Consider the following 17,220-nt stretch of genomic DNA (forward strand, 5'->3'; position numbering starts at 1 on the left):
GTTGATAGGAATGTGCAGTATTAACTTCATGTAATGGCAGATCCATGTAAATCTGCCATCATCCACACTGTTAACTAAATAATTACAGAGCTGTGCAAAAGTGTGAGATTGCCAACATGACAAAAACTTATATGGAGGTCAGCATGGGTTTACAGATGAAAACAACCAATTTTTTTTTTCCCGTGTTTGACCATTTTGGTCTTGTCATACAGATATTCCAGTTCAGGTACTGATGGTGAGAAAACTTACTCACATGTCACCATGATACCAGGAGCGACAGGTAGAATTCCTTTTGCTGAAGTTTAGGTACCCACAGTGTACAAAGAACTAGCCTCTAAGGTTCCCACTATAGTCAGAGAAGTCTTGTAAACAGTTCATGGTGCTTAGGATGCAATTCATCTGACTGAACCTAAATATCTGTTTTCAGAGGGGATGAATCAAGTTTTAAACTGTTAGAGTAAGCAGCTCTCTCTTGACTACGAAGGAAGTCTAGGACAACTAGCTCAGGTCCAAATACCTCTGCCATAGCCAGCCTCTTGAGATGCTTTTACATTTCTATGGGGGGGTTGTGTATCTCTTACCATACCCCAGGATGTGGAGATGATCATTCTGAGGGCAGGGAGGTGACAGTGAAGAGCAGCTGAACCTTCCCAGCTTCAACCTGCAAAAGCAGTGCTGCAGGAGGAGCCTCTTGTCGAAGGAAGGCTGTGCCAGTCGGACGTGCTGGGTGAAGGGATTAGATCTTCAGGGAATGGCCACAGAATTTCACCGGAGCACGAAGGAGGCTTTCAGCTGATCTGGAAAAGCAGGAGCTGACAGATCCCTTTGTGCCGCAGACGGGCGGTATGTATAAGCTGTGTGCACAGATGGTGCTCTGGCTGCTGATCTCGTAGCTGTGTGCAATCACAGAACAGTAAGCCTTCCAAACATGCCAAACCCCTACCCACTTTTTTTCCCAAGCCTCTTCCCATCCCCACTCCTCCATCTTAAAATACCCCTAGCAATTAAAATGCCATCAATCTCTGCAACATGTGGGTGTGAATCACGGGCAATTAACAAAGGAAAACGAAGAGTTGGTTTAGAAAACTGCCAGTTCGACACTGAGTGGGAGGCAGACTCTTTATAAAAGCATCAGAGCACTTTTTCAACCTTGTGAAGCTAGGCTGACAAGCTCAACTTGTTCACAAACAGTGCCGTCAGTCAAAAATGGGACAGTTACAGTTTCACCGTACTAGATGTGGCACCTGTAATGGGCAGTATCCTGGCAGTATATCAGCAAGGAAGAAGATGGAGCAATTGAAACTGTTCAGCATTTCTGGATATTAGTGTACGAATCATATGATTACAGTTCAAGAAGCGGACTGTACAGGTTTGCTGCATTTAGCCTGGAACAGATGTCCTTCAGAAGTTCCAAAACTGTGAGAGACTGCACAAAAGAAACAGTAAGTACTTCATTTTTTAAATGACTTGAAGTGATAACAGGTATGGAAAGTGTTCCTTTTTCACTTCTTCAACAATCAAAGTAATTTCTCAAGGACAAAAAATGCTTACAAACGAAATCCATGAATTTAATGCCACGTATGGCTACCAAATGGCGTTATTCCATAAAATGACACATAGAAGTACAGAATGACTCTGGAATGAAGCCAGTGAGCGGTTTAGCACAGCTTGCAGATTCTGAGTAAATGTGAAAAAAATAACTGAAATAATGTACTGAAAACTTATGAGAATTAATTCACTTTCAACAACATATGGGAAAGATACTCACTTGGCTCTTAGTGAGTGTGTCACTGTCCCATGAACTGCAAGTGAAAAAAACATTTTTTTTTTAATGCCAGATGACACAGTTCCATAAATTACTAGAAACTGTTTTTAATTGCATCTTATATTTACACTTATAATGAACATGATGTGTTTTACATGGCATACGTATCAGACAGCATTGTGTCGTACACTGTCAGAAGGGTTGCTTCATTCATGGATGCCATTATTCAACAAAATAAATTAATTTGTAATAGGTTATCCTATCCATATTCATTCTTCTAAGCATCTCTTAGGACCTAGATGCCACCATACCAACAATCATCTACATATTAATGTAGGCTGGCTGAGCAAGGGTCAAAAGATGGCACATTCCCTTCAGCTTAAGAGCAACCTGAGAAAGTTCCTTTCTCATGGAAAGAGAATCAAATTGCAACCAAACAAAAATTAAATCATACAGATATTTTTGAAAAATAAGCTTAGTAAAATAAATTTCTGAGTAATTAATAGTCAGCTGCATGCTCTATGCACTCTCTACAAGGAGAAGAGAATGTACGTAAACTGTGATCAATTTTCTGCATTCTAAGAAAGGAAACTTGGAGGGGGGAACATGTATGAGACAAAGGTTTCCATCTTTCCAGCTTACTTCTGTTTGTCCCAAAGACAATTCATTCAACAATTCCATGGATTTCATCAGCATGTCAACAACTGAGCTTGAAGACTATTCGATTTAAGTTTTATGAACACACTTAACTTTTCAAAATTGTTACAAGAATAATTTTTAGGCAAAGAAAAGGGTGACTGGCATTGCTGCTTGTAATAGCTGAGGATTTCCAGAATTAGAAATAACTGACGTACAAGCAAGCATACAGTAAGTAGATAAAGTTGACTCACTTTTGGAAACCGTTTAGAGATACATTGTTTTCCCAGCTATCAGAAACTGAAGACTGAAGAGTGTATGATACTCAAGCTCTAAGCTATATGTGAGAATCTATTTTCTATGATGAATGCTCTAAAAATAAACTGAGTATGCTTGCCTCGGAACATCTAAAACTCTTTAGAAATGGCAACAACTGGTTGTATACCAAACTTTCAATATCTTAACGAAGTGTCACCTTCCACATTACATTTTTGAGTTTACAGAAATCTCTATGTTTAAAAAGAAATGGAATTAAGGAAAAATATGATTTTATAAGCTTAAAGAAAAAACTGTCTAAAATGCAAGCAACAGAAAAATACTCTAAAATGGTTTATTCCTTGTATTTTAAAATCCAATTAAATGTTTGGTCAGTTTCTTTGAATTCCAGATGACAGAAAGGAGATCTTAATAAAGGCTGAGTAGTTCTGGTTGAGGTCTACTAATGAAAAGACCATAGAAAACCCTGTGAAGAAATGACGATTTCTGTATTCTCTGCAGAGAAAGGATAGCATGTTGGTAAAGAGAATGATTGAGATGGCAAAATATATACTGAAAACATGAAGAAATACCAAGAATATACTCACTGCATAAGCAGTGACCTTAAAGAAAAATAATGAGACTACTTCCTTAACGACTGTATCATAGACATGCAAACACAAACAGCTGTGTTGGTGTTAAATAGGCAACTTCTGTCATTTCTTGAGTGAGCTACTTGACTTTGCAGTTTTAAGTTTCTTTGAATGACAGAAGGGCACAGAAATGCGCCAGATGCTTTGAGAAGAACATGTCTGAGACACAGCACTCCGCTCTGCAGCCTCGTCTTACGCTGAAACGGTGCCGAAGTCAGTCACAATTTGTGAGCAAACAGGCTAATGAATTGAGCCTTTGGAGGTATTAGTTTTTGAACTAGAGGCAGTAAACTAATCGTTTAACCAGCACAGGCTGTGAAGTACCACTGTTAGCAACTTGACGTTGGTACTTGTACATATCTACCAATTTCTCACATTCCCCACTGGCTTGCATTTATCCCCTTAATCATCTAAGGCAGATTGATTACACTTGTTTACGCGCACAGTAATTTCTTATTACTGCATTTGCAAAAGAGAGAGAGGTAGAATTGAACCTGTGAGACTGAATCTAAACCAAAAGGGAATGAGAGCAAGCAACAGTTTATACATTTATTTCAAAATGTTCACAGGTCTATATAAGTAGAAACTTAATTCTTTAGCTACTTAAATACTTTTGTTCTGGCCTTTTAAACAAAAAAAAAAATCTGTCCTGTATAATTTTATACTATATGATCTCCATGTTGGCACCATGTAAAAGATTCCAGACAGATATTGTCTCTCAAGGTCATGTTTTCAGGTATTATTGTTTTTCTTTCCATTTTATTTTTAAAGGACTGTCCATGTGTGCCTGCCAATGGAAAGTAGTGAATTAATTCCCTATTTTGCTTTGCTTGTATGTACAGCTTTTGCTTTACTTATTAAACTGACTTTTAGAAAACCCAGGAGTTTTCTCATTTTTACTCTCCCCATCCCACCGAGGGGGAGTGAGCGAGTGGCTGTGTGGTGCTTAGTTGCTGGCTGGGGTTAAACCATGTTACACTGTGTTACGTAAAATGCTCCATTCCCTAAAACCTGACTCACTCCAGGGAAATCTGCAGGATTAAGGACTGGCAGAGTTTAGCTTAAGTGAGTGGCGTGCAGCACAGCACTGCCTTTTAAAGGTCAGTATTCAAGGGGCAGTGGTTTATTTTAAATTCACTCCTTACAGTAAATGAAATAAAGAGAACATTGTCTGGGGACAGAGGATGGGAGAGCTGCTGCCTCTTCTGCCTTGCTGATAGTCATCAAGCCTTATTTGCCACTCCAGCAAATCTGATGTTGGACAATTTATGGACAATGACAGACTTTCCCAGTTCTATGATTGAAACAAAAGTCATTACTGCTTCAAGTCTGAGTACTACGTGCAGATCTTTCTTTTGCTCCTGAGAACTGGTAAACTTCTGAGGATCTGGCAGAAATGCTTATCATTCCTTGTGAAAAAGCTCTATGTTGGATGGAATTTGACAAGACAATTTTCTAACAGTAAAGAGAGTTAAACAGATACTGCCAAAGCTAAGCTATGTACATCAAATTTCTTACATCCTGCCATACCTCCATAAGTGTGATTTACAGCAGAAACAACATATGTCCAACAGATATTTTTTTCAGGCAGTTAAGCCAGACTATCTGTATTTCACCTTAGTACATACACATATTCTCAGCAAAAGCTCATTTATAGCCTTGTCTTAAATAGGAAGCTGGTATTTAAAGTTCATATAGCTCATTTATTTAGTGCAAGCCAACTTACACAGTCTAACCTACAGTCTGTATTAAAACATAGCCAGAGTGTAGCCAGCAGATTGAGAAGTGACTATTCCCCTCTATTCACCAGTTGTGAGACCACATCTGGAGTACTGGGTCCAGTTTGGGGCTCCCAGTGCCTGGTGGTTTAGCCCAAGTCACCACACAGTTTCTCACTCACCCTCCACCTACCCAGTGGGATGGGGGAGAGAAATTGGGAAGAATGGAAAACTCGTGGGTTGAGATAAAAACAGTTTACTAAAACAACAAAGGAAAACTACAAAAAATAGCAGAATATAAGGATATTAACATATACAAAATATACAAAATGAACAACGTACAATTTCTCACCACCCGATATCCAAATGACCAACACAGCCTGTCCCGAGGAGCAATCATGGAAACGACACCAAGCAGCAAGCAAAGGGGGGAGAACAAGCTAGCAAGGTAGCCAGCTGCCAACGATACCAGCAAGCAAGAGAGATGAGAAGGTGGAATATGGATGCCAAGGATGTCCGAATGGATGCCAGAATGGATGCCCCCTCCCATGGGCAACCCCCACAGCACTGAGCATGACGTTCTCTCTTTGGAGAGTACTCTCTTTGGCCAGTTTGGATCAATTATTCTGTCTGTCTTTCGCCCAGCTTCCTGCATCTGCACGTTAACAAGACTTTAATGAGACCTGGAAAGCCAGACAGTGTTTTTGGTCTCATTAACAACTCATATCGTCAGAGTGTTTTTATCAACATTCTTCACATACGAAATCCAAAACACACTGGCTACTGAGAGAAGAATTAACTCCATCCCTGCCAAAACCAGGAGGCAGTGCTAGAAAGACATTGACAGACTGGTGTAAGTCCAACAAAGAGCTGGACCACATAACATTTAAAGTGGGACTGAGGAAATTGCGTTGTTCAGCCTTAAAGAAGCCAAAGCTAAAGAGAAATCAAACTACTGTCCCCAACTAGTAGGAGGAGCACAGGGCTAGGACAAGAGGCATTTGGTACAAGCCGGAACATGAGAAACTCTGACTTGGTACAAGGAATTTTTTTCTTAATGTGAGGGTTATCAAATTCTGGGATGGGCTGCCCAGTGAGGGGAGTATCTCTCAGTTTGGAGATACTCAAAACTCTCCTGGACATAGCCAGGGGTAACTTGCTGCATCTAGACCTGCTTTCAGCATGAGGTTGGACGAGAAGACCTCTGGAGTTTCCATCCAGCTTATGTGGTTCTCTGATTCAACAACTCATAGCTTGCCATGGTTTATGGGATGGCAATTTAAGTGTGCACAAAGAAACGTATCCACAGTTGCTTTGGAGGTAGTCGCCCAGCAGCACATTTCATATTGAAAGCCCATTTGCTACTTGACTCTTTCTGCCCTTGATGTTAGTGTTTTCATGGGCTTTTGGTTCAAGGTGGTGTTTATAGGGCCCTTCACTGCCACTACTTTATGAGCAATAAAAACTGCTGCTCTTTATTGGAAAGACATTTCCATTAAGCATTTCAGTTGTGCCTGAACACAGAATTACCTTGCAACAGGAAATAACACCTTCTCTCCCTTGCATGGGAAGCCAACCCTTGCTGGCTTAACGGCTTCTAGGAACCAGCACATCTTCCTGACTTTCTCTAGCAGTCTGGAAGTGAAAGTAAGGGCCAATTTTTCCTTAGCTGTGGGATCCTGAGCCGGACAGGTTGTAAAGGTTTGTTGCATTTCACTACACTCTCTAAGATACTAAGAGCAGTAAAAATATATGTTAAGCTAGAAAGCGTGCGTCAAATAGAGCACAGTAGCAACTCTTCTGAGATGAGCGAAATGCCACTGTGAACTATTTGTAAGAGAAGGAAAGGGAAGAACTGCAGACTGTTACAGCCATATATTATAAAAGTGCTCTAATTACTAAAACTCAGGCATGCATTTATGTCTGCTGGTAGACTAAAAAATAGAACCTACAATTAAATTGACATGGGAAACGAAATAAACAGGAGTAGAAGAATTGAAACTCCTGGCTTTTTATTTAGCCATCAAAGAAATCTATTTTGCAACAAGCTAGGAGCATTCCATTAACAGTCTCAGAAGCGCTGAAGGACTAGGAGCAAGGCCCTTCGTGAAGAGATAGCCTGAATTAGTAAAGATCTAAGAGGGTTCTTGAGACATGTTTTGAATTTCAAAAACAACCTTAAATCGCTGAAGTTACTCCTTGATACTCCATTTACATTCCATCCTCTGATAAGAGCATGATATTGAGCTATAACCAAGGCAAGGAGCGTTACCTTTGACAGAGGAAGAGCTCTTGCTCAGGGTCCCCTTTAGAAGAAAAGGAGGCATGATAGGGTTGCTGATCCTTCAAACTCCCTGAAATATTAATGCAAATTTACCTAAGTGACAGAAGGTAAAGGAGCATTCCCATTCTGGATGGCAGCTTCAGTAAGGTTTGGGATGAAAATTGTCCAAGCACCAGTGCTGCAGCCACAGAGTAAGCACAGTCTGCTGGTTTCCGGTCTTGCGAGCGACAACTGGGGTTGAATCCACCATTCAGTGAATCCGATACATCTCCAGGTACGCGTGGAGAAGACGCTGCCTGGTACCCCAGAAGTTATTGCCCAGGAGAGAGACACCAGGCAGACAGCAAGATGCAGAGCAGATCCCACTGACGGGTTTAGCAAAGCCAGACCCTACTGGCAGGGCAGCAGCACTGGCTGGAGCTAGGCCTCGGTTAGGCTGGCTAGCAAGGAAGCTTTTGGGAAAGGTTGCCAAATACAGAGCTAAGTAAGCACAGCAGCTGTTGTCTTTGCCTTTGCAGCCTTCTAAATCAATATGCAACCTTGTATTTTGCTCTGGATAGAATACGTAAATGCTTTATTCATCCTTACACCTGCCCCGGCAATATCCACCTCTTCTTAGCAGGTGGAGCAAATCCGTGCAAGCTGGGATGCCGGTAAGCAAGGGTTTCGGCAGCTGTTTGGAGCAAAGCCATCCCCTTCGTGCTGCTCCAGGCGGCAGGCTAGGGACTGGGAAAATAGGAAGTGGGCTCAGGTAAGAGCACTCCGGCTTGGCCCCGGCACAATCCCCCTTTCTCCGAACCCCTTTTCTCACCGAGTGAGCGGTAGCCGAGCGAGCAGCACCCCACATCCACCGAAACCGCGGGCCCCGGCCCCGAACCCGCGGCTCAGAGCCCTCGCGGGCGGAGCCGCGGCTGCCGCGCCGGCCCCGCCCCAGCCCCGCCCCGCCTGCCCGCCGTGCGGGCACCGCCGCTGCCTCCGAAGTTTGGACGGGGCGTACCGCGCCGTGCTGCTGCCCCATCGTCCGGGAGGAGAGAGCCGGCCCGGTGAGTGTGCGGGGGAAGGGGAACGGGAGGGGGAGACCCGTGCCGGTGTAGGGGGGGCGGGAGCAGCCGCCCCTCTGAGGGGCGAGGGGGCTCCGCTCCCCGCCCTGCCCTGTCTTGGGAGACCGGCTCCCGGGTGACATCCGCGGGGACGGCGCCGGGGGAGCGGAGAGCTGTGCGAAGGCACCTGAGAGAACCGCTTGCTTCCAGCTTCTCCTCCGGTAGCCCCAGCCCCTTCCCCAGCGCCGGCGCTGCGGTCCTGCCGGTGCTGCTGCTCGCTCGTGTCAGCACCTATTTCGCCCGTTTTTGTGCTCACTTGCTCTCGGAACCGAGGTAAATCCTCTGCTGGCTTCCTCTGCCTGAAGTTGGGCGCGATTCAGTGCCCACCTGGGAGGATGTGACTACTGGGGTTGGGAAAAAAAAAACAAAACAACAAAAAGTGGAAAAAAACGCCAGTGCTGTGCAGCATGCAAGGTGTGCAAATGAATGCTATCAGCTGGAGAGTTTATACTAAAAAAGAGCAGAAAGGGTCCTGTCAAATGCTACCTAAGGTATCAGATGCCACCTCGGTTTTCCCCCCAGACTCTGAAAGCAGCTGACTCTTTGCCCACTTAACCGTCCCACCGACAATGTCAAACTTGTCCAATTGATTTCATCACTTACTGATGCGCCAGCTCATCTCTGCTTGAAACCCTGGTCATCCCTCCTCCATCTCTCAGCTTTCTCTTATTCACAAGACCGAAACGCCTTTCATCAGCCCAAACTGGACAGTCACAAATAAAATAAAAGTGGCAGGAGAAAAGAACGCTTTGCTAAAAAAAAAAAGATTTGGAAGCAGGAATCAGTAGAAAGTCAGGGACTAGAGAAACAGGTGAAAATATTTTTGGGGAGAAAGGGATGGTATGTTCTTTGGCTGAGCTACATCCTCCTGCTGGGATTTGTGGCAAAGAAGGGGAAAACCTGTGAAATTTGCCTTCCCTCTCACCCTTCTACTGCAGTGTGTAAATATGACCTGCTCTTATTTTGCACTGAAAAAATTATGAGCTTTTCGAGCGGCTGACAGTCCTGGGACCTCACCAAATCTCTACCCTAATAATATATGCAAGCATATTCCTTGGGTGTTGGTACATGAGTTGAAGGAAAAAGCTCAGCAGGGTTCTGAACTTTTGCATAGCAAATTGTGGCGGATCTCTTACATTTTTAACCTGGTGAACTGAAGGTGTATCGATGAGGAATCCCTTCCTGCCACCCGTGCTTGGGCTGGTAGTAGATAACTGCTTATGCAACTGAAATCTGCAGGGTGAGCTTGTATGAACAGCTGGCACATCTCAGCTACGTATCTTGCGGTGTTTCACATCTCAGGCTTACACTATTAATTGTATGGTAAATGTAAACTAAACAGTGCAACGTAATTCTGACCGGTTTAGTTGGGGGAAAAATACCTTTCAGTTCATGCAGTCCATCTGTTGCTTTTGCAAAAAGAGCTTGGGCTGAGAAGTTCTTTGGGATATTGTGTGGGATGCAAGCAAAGGGCGCAGTCACCTGCTGGCAGTCAACCCTCCTTTCTCAGTTGGGAAATCACGCCTAGGGATGTCACTGATAGATGGTTAACAGGAGAGGTAGGGGTCAAAACCTACATTTATCTGATTTAAAAAAAAAAAAAAATAAATAAAGCCATGTGAAACCAAAGGCATTAGTAGCTAGACTGTCTCTTCAGGCAGACCTGCATTTGAGATGGATTAAGCTACATGTGACACGTGATGGCAAGAAAGTGACATTTTTTCTCTTCATTTGCGTTCCTCAGGGAACATACGAACAGGGAAGCAGAGTTAGTAACTCGAGTTTGGCTTTCCCCTCAGTGGCCAACAGTAGTGTTTGCTCGGCGAGCGCACTGGGCACTGGCAATTTCTATTTTCCCAGGTCAAGCCAAGCAGTCACCAGGTGCACGGCACTCACTTATCATGTCACCCGTGCAGGGTGCATGAGGACACGCACGTTCTGCGTAGGACTAAAGTCCAAGTCAGCAATTAACTGTAAAAGATCCATATATCCATCTGTACCTACTGAAGTCCTAGGGCAGCATAGAATTTGACTCAGTCTGTGTAAGGAAGGTGACAAAATTGTGATGCCGGTGGTGAAATTCTTCCTGACATCAGCAGGGGAATGATTTGCTCTTCTCTATGACTGCAGTCAGAAATGAATCCTTGACTGGCAGCCTCCAAGGAGCTGTGTTTTCTCAAACATCACACAGAAAGGAAATGTTATGTGTAACTGAGTTTTAATTGTTTCTTGAGTTAATTTCAGCATGAACAGGTTATACAATCATTTCAGAAAAATGCTACTTTTTCAGAATGGTATTTTTGCTTGCCTTGTGGCACAAACTTTCCTAAAAGAAAGTTTCTTAAAGAAAGACCTCAGTAATTAATTCTCTGGTATTAAGCAGGGGCATAAACCTATGAGAATTCAGTAACTATTTAAAGGAAACACTTTCCATTAAGGAAAAGCTGGAAGATTATTATGCTAATAACAGTCTGGATGGTGCCGTTCCATGTAGAATTCCCATAGGTATTAATGGAAGTTTTGTGCTAAATCAGCAGTAGTTTTAGGTAGTGGATTGTAAAAAAGGATATGCTGCCCAGCAGGATCTTAATCCCTCTGCATTTACTTAGGCAAACTTTGTCTTTGAAATGCTTTTGAAATCTGTCCCAATTTTCAGCAGGAGTCATGCCTGAATAATATTACGGGATCGGGCTTCAAATGTAAGGGCAACAGAATTTAAATATATTAAGACAGATCTTCTCTTAATCCTGCGATGTAGAGCGTGGGTTAGAGGAGGAAAGAGCTGTAGCTTTCGCTTGTTGCTCCTTGTCTTAGCCACCACGGACTGATTTCTACACATGTTCTTGTACTGTTTCATTTTCAGGGACAGCTCTGTTGCTTAGACCAGACTGCTGCAAGGATGGGGCCCCTGGAAGCAGTAGGTGAAGAAAACCAGACAGATGACATTAAAATGGAGCTGTTCACCAAGCTGTACTTGCCGAGATATACCACACCGCTCAACGAATTGGCTCTGGACCCTAAACCAGAACTGAAGGACAGCACGACACTAGTTGAAGTCCAGATAGTCCTTATCTTTGCTTACTGCTCCATCATCCTCCTGGGGGTGATTGGAAACTCCCTCGTGATCCATGTGATCATCAAGTTCAAAAGCATGCGCACCGTGACTAACTTCTTCATTGCCAACCTGGCTGTGGCTGACCTGCTGGTGAACACCTTGTGCCTGCCCTTCACCTTGGTTTACACGCTGTTGGGTGAATGGAAACTGGGCCCGGTCTTGTGCCACCTGGTGCCTTACGCCCAGGCTCTTGCTGTGCATGTATCCACTGTCACTTTGACGGTGATCGCTTTGGATCGGCATCGCTGCATCGTCTACCACTTGGAAAGCAAAATCTCCAAGCGGATCAGCTTCCTGATCATAGGAGTTGCCTGGGCAGTCAGCGCCCTGTTGGCGAGTCCTCTGGCCATCTTCCGTGAGTACTCTCTGATTGAGATCATTCCTGAGTTCAAGATTGTGGTCTGCTCCGAGAAATGGCCAGGGGAGGGGCAGCTCAACTACGGCACCATCTACAGCGTCTCCATGCTCCTGATCCAGTACGTGCTGCCTCTGGCAGTCATCTCCTATGCCTACACCCGAATTTGGACCAAGCTCAAGAACCATGTTAGTCCTGGGGCGGGCAATGACCACTACCACCACCGGCGGCGGAAAACCACCAAGATGCTGGTGTGCGTGGTTGTGGTGTTTGCTGTCAGCTGGCTGCCATTTCACACCTTCCAGCTAGTCAGTGACATTGACAGTCAGGTGTTAGACCTGAAAGAGTACAAACTGATCTACACAGTGTTCCATGTCATTGCCATGTGCTCAACCTTTGCTAACCCCCTTCTCTATGGCTGGATGAACAACAACTACAGGACGGCCTTCCTCACAGCCTTCCAGTGCGAGCAGCGGCTGGACTCCATCCACCCTGAGGTATCAGCAGCTCTCAAAGCCAGGAAGAAACTAGAAGCAAAGAGGATTCAATTCCCCGGAGACTCTTTCACACAACCTACCAATGTCTAAGATGTCTGATTTTAAAGAAGAAAGGAATATGTTGTGGACGAAGGGATAAATCCATTTTGGCACATGCATTTTTAATGCATAGTTTTATTCATAAATGGTGAAAGAAAAGTAGCAGGAAAGTCAAGGCAGGTGGTATGATTTGAGGGGAGTTGATTGGCATCGAGAGTATGTAACTATCCAACTGCAAGGAAGTGAAAGGGAGAGACTTTCTTTGTGGCTGTCTCTAATAGGGTAAGAGACGCTCCCATCCCTCCCATCTCTTTTTGATAAGTCTCAATGACAAAGGCAGAATTTGTTGGTTTTGCTATAAGAAGGCAAAAGGCTGATTTGTAGCACAGGAATACTTATGGTGGGAGCAGGTAATTTTTATGTTGGATTTGGAGATCAGGGAGAGCAGAAGTCTGCCAAAAGAATGAAGCCTGTCTGGAGGGAACGGGCGGTGCTGGTTAAAGCTCAAGCTTTTCAGACCCCTTCTCTCCCAAAGGCACCTTTTGTGAAGATAAGGGAAGTAAGAAGAGAAATATATTACTGGTTTTTGACTTGTACTGAAGTACTTCCAACCAGAGCATTTGAAATGGATTAGGGGAAAAAAAGAAAAGAGACAGGAAAAAAAAAAACCCCACCCTAACAACAGATTCAGTGTGAAGAAAGGTCATGTGTCTACATAAAATGAAATGTGGGTTTTGGCCCATCAAATGGGGTAAAAAGTCATTCTGTAAGAAGTGGCTGTGGTTATGCTGGTGAGAAAATCACGGGCCTGTGACCTGATCAGTCATTCCCTGCAGATCCCTACCTTGCATTCTGCCCTGGGAACAGCTTATGAACGCTTATGAATGCTTTAAAGGGGCGCTTGAGGGCAGGGGATGCAGGCTCAGGTCTTCTGTGAGCACTTCATAAACTGCCAATATTTTAATTTTCAGGACCTGCTTAAATGTTTAACGTGTTATTAACTCCACAGGCTTTGAATTGTTGCTGCTTTTTCCCTGGATAATAAAACAGCAGATAATTTTGATCCTCTGGAAAGGCTGCTAGATGGTAATGTGCTTTTCCTTGTTGTGGTTTTATGTCACATACTCATCTCGTCTTGGAGCTTTTTCCATCTTTAGCCTTTGTAAAAATTAAGAACATCTGAATGACTGTAACCTAATAACAGTATGCTAGGTTTATGTGATAACTTATCAGTTATTCTGCATGCTGTATTAATAGTTAAATTCCTTTTTTCTCAGGTATAAAATTTTAATCTGTTTACTGTGTTGTACACAGCAATGTTCCACTCTTCTGTGTCTTTGTTTAGCCTCTTTGAACTCATTAAAGAGATGAAGAAAATTTCAATCCATGTTTGTTCCAAGCTGCCCTCTTGCTTATCTAGAATAAAAATAAGTGTGATACTTCCACTTGGAGTCTCTTTCCACAGCTACATTTTAGCAGCCTTGTTTTTTTTCTCTCCATTGTCCATTGTTCCTAAATTCATTACGTTCTCTCTTACAAATTAAAGCCCAACAAAACTCCAGTACTGAAGTGTTAGCAATGTAATGGATGGTATCAGATCTTTATCAAGTGGAGAAATTCATCTTTGTGCATGCAGTATTTGGCACCATCCTTTAAATATCTGTGAAATCACTTGGACTTGGGTTTTCATGAACAGAGAAGGGAGATCTAAAGAATTAGCTAGTGTTTACTCAAGCAGGAAGAAGTATCCATCATTCTTAAACAGTTTTACAAAAATAGATTAATTCTCAACCATGTTGAGAACATGATATTGTCCACAAGTTATTTTTGTCTGAGTATTAATAATATCCAAAATATAAGCTCAAAATTGTTATGAGTGAGGGAGGATTACAGAAGTGTGCAATTATTATGGACATCAATCATATGTATCAGCTACAGTTGACTCTGAACCCTTCATCAAAAGTATTATTGCTACAAATAGCCTCCTTTATTTAAAAAGCAAATGGTTTAAAAGTTCTGTTTCAACTCTTTTAAGCCTGTTAGAGTGTGGTATGTAGACAGTTTTGAAGTAACCATGACAGTGTGTGTTACAGCTACAATGGCGAGGCTAATTCTCTGTAATTTTAAGTCTGCTTTACATCATCCTGTATAAAAGTGATTAATTACAAATTATCTTTCAGTCTACTTCATGGTATCTTTATTTTACTGCTTCCTGAGTTTTCTGTGCAGCCATCATGTTGAGCCAAAGTTGGTGACTAATTTATTGCGTTGCTTTCCTCTCTGCCATGTGAAGGTAGTGCCTGCTTTAGGGTCGCAGACCCCCGCATGGTGCCCCACTGCAGGCTGTGGCTTTTCCCGTGGGTGCTTGAAGATGGGATGTGGAGGGCCAGCACACACAGCCTGTCGCATGGTGTAGTCCCTCCTCAGGACTTTGCTCCTGCATGAACACAGTTACGCACTTTAGTACCCCTGCATGTTGTAGGAAAATTGGGCATTTTCTCACCAAAGACGAAGAGGTAGCAACATCCCTGAGTTGCCCCAAGTCCCAGCTGTTGGAGGGATGTGGAAACTCAGGGTTTGTCCCTGTTTCCCCCTAACAGAAAGTGAACCAGTAAGCAGGCTCTAGTCACTGCACTGAGGAGTCTGCAGGGGAGCCTCTGCTTTGCCCGAAGTAGGAACCGGAATACAGGTCTCCCCATTCACCCATTAGTGCTTTAATTAGTTGTTTAAAAAGCATTGTATTCTTTTCCCATTGAATAGGTACAAGTTTTATACAAAGCCACTGAGCACCAGCAGCAACTCTTATTGAAGAATTTCCCAGTAGGGAGTGGGGAATCCAAAATCAAATGTCATCGCTGATGCAGGGCAAGAATTTCAACGAAAGCGCCTCGGTTCTCAGGAGAGTGACCGAGCCAGCACACTGCAGCCTCTCCTGAGGCAGCAGCATATGTCTTCCTAGAGCTGTTCTGTTGTATCTAAAATAATTAAACATTGAATATCATGATTTTATGGGCAGGTGGTTATAACTTTTGCATGGCACACAAGTTCCAGGCCAAGAATATCAAAATAGATAGAGATGGAATTTAAATTAGGCCGGCCCATGTTCTTCATGAGTACTTCTACTGTAAAGAGAGAAAGCAAGGAGAGTAGCACCATGCTAATCTCTGAGTGGGTCTTACTTTGGGCTCTAATTTGGGATTGACTTACAAAAGGGAGACCTATCCACTACACAGAGCCCATCAGATGTGATCTTAGCTGGTTGACACTTAGTTCTGGGCCTCGCTGGAATAACACATTTTGATGCCTTGCAAATTTTACTGGCAGAAGTGTAAGTGTCTCTAGACCCAGGCAGCGGCAGAGTACTGAACAGTACATAACTGGATCTGTACAGCTGCACGCGTGCTTTCTCCCAGCACTGGCTGGGCACAAGCCAGCTCAAACCTGGAGGCACAAGAGCTGCGCCCATGCGCTCTCCTGAGGCTTTCACGCTTTCGCCTCGGAGGGGGACACAGCACTGCAGGCACCGCGGCATGCAGCTTCCAGATGAGTGTTAAAAGTGAGGATGCCTGCTCAGGGCTACAGCCATGGGACTGCAAGTGGAGAAGTAATCCTGAGTAAGCTTGCCAGGGTCTTACGTGAGGCCAGTAAATCTGGGTTTTTGCTGTGTGGGGACAGCGCTGAGCCCTCTGCCTTTGAGGTGAGTCTCCACCGAGAACTGTTGTCTCCATGCAGAGCAGCAGACTGTGACTGAGCAGAAAGTGTATCATTGGGAATCTGAGGAAAAAAAAATAGATTTGAGAGCATAAGCAGTTAAAATAGAGAGACTAAGCCTGGACAACAAACGAGTTTAGTAAATATATCTATTTATGTACAAATTGCATGGCAGCGCTGTGCAAAAGCTGTTTGGTAGGGTTAAGTTTGTTGGAAATAACTGTCTGTTGCTCCACAGTTGGTACAACCATCTCTTGTATAAAATGTGTAATGGACACATACATTGCCAAAATCTTAATAACTTAAGTTACGTAACACTAGAAGTAACAATTGACTGGAAAATATTATCTGCATTTTATCTGTCAGGCCACAAAAGAACCACTGAATTCACAAATCAGTATAATCCATTTCCTTGCTTCATAGTTTCTAAACTCCCTCAGGGATTTTTCTTATATTAAGCCAGATAATGACCTTAAGGGATGAATTTTGTCTTTGAATCCCTGAGTTATTTACCCGGTGCTGTCATTATAAATGCCACTCCACAATAAGAGAGCTACTTTGTGCCAAAGTACAGGTTCTCTGCCCTAAGAAGCTAGGAGATGTATGTAAATCTATGCAAGGTTAGTGTTGCTGAAGAGCCAGGTTTTTAATACTGCAGTATAAATGCTTATTTATGCAATTGATAGTGATTTTCATATATTCAGTTTTTAAAATTAAATTGGATGCTATTTTAAAAGAAAATTAATATGAAGGTAGTGAGGAAATCTGAAGCTGCTAAAACTAGACATGTAAGAAACTCAGAGGATGAGCGGCTACTTCAAGAAGCCGGAAAGAGCGAGCAAGAACGAGGCTAGTGAGGATGTAATTGATTTATAGACTTCCCTTCTTCCCTTAGTCTGAGTGGTGAGAGAAACGTATTAGAATGTAATCAGGGTAAATGAAGACATAGATCAATTGTATGCACAAAGGACAGTGTTGCCCGGGGAAACTGAGGAACTTTGAGGAGAAATTCTTGTTATCATTTGAGCCTTAAAATTCACATAATGTTCTCAAGCAAGTAAATCTGTGTCTCAACGTTATTTCACCTAAATG

General features: G+C 43.3%; 1 protein-coding gene across 2 annotated transcripts; it reads left to right on the plus strand.

The window, feature by feature from the left end:
• Nucleotides 1-1,364: 1,364 nt before the first annotated feature.
• Nucleotides 1,365-14,601, plus strand: NPY2R (neuropeptide Y receptor Y2). 2 transcript variants are annotated; one of them, XM_086747014.1, is made up of 2 exons: nucleotides 1,365-1,442; nucleotides 11,275-14,601. In XM_086747014.1, the coding sequence occupies exons 1-2, from the start codon at nucleotides 1,395-1,397 to the stop codon at nucleotides 12,466-12,468; spliced, it is 1,242 nt and encodes a 413-aa protein (XP_086603140.1). In that variant the 5' UTR covers nucleotides 1,365-1,394; the 3' UTR covers nucleotides 12,469-14,601. The 2 variants fall into 2 exon arrangements, with proteins under 2 accessions (XP_086603140.1, XP_086603141.1); XM_086747015.1 differs by lacking the exon at nucleotides 1,365-1,442 and adding an exon at nucleotides 8,274-8,354.
• The last annotated feature ends 2,619 nt before the right edge of the window (nucleotides 14,602-17,220 follow it).

The sequence above is a fragment of the Chlamydotis macqueenii genome, chromosome 4, assembly GCF_036417535.1.
Source record: "Chlamydotis macqueenii isolate bChlMac1 chromosome 4, bChlMac1.mat, whole genome shotgun sequence".
Lineage (NCBI taxonomy): Eukaryota > Metazoa > Chordata > Aves > Otidiformes > Otididae > Chlamydotis > Chlamydotis macqueenii.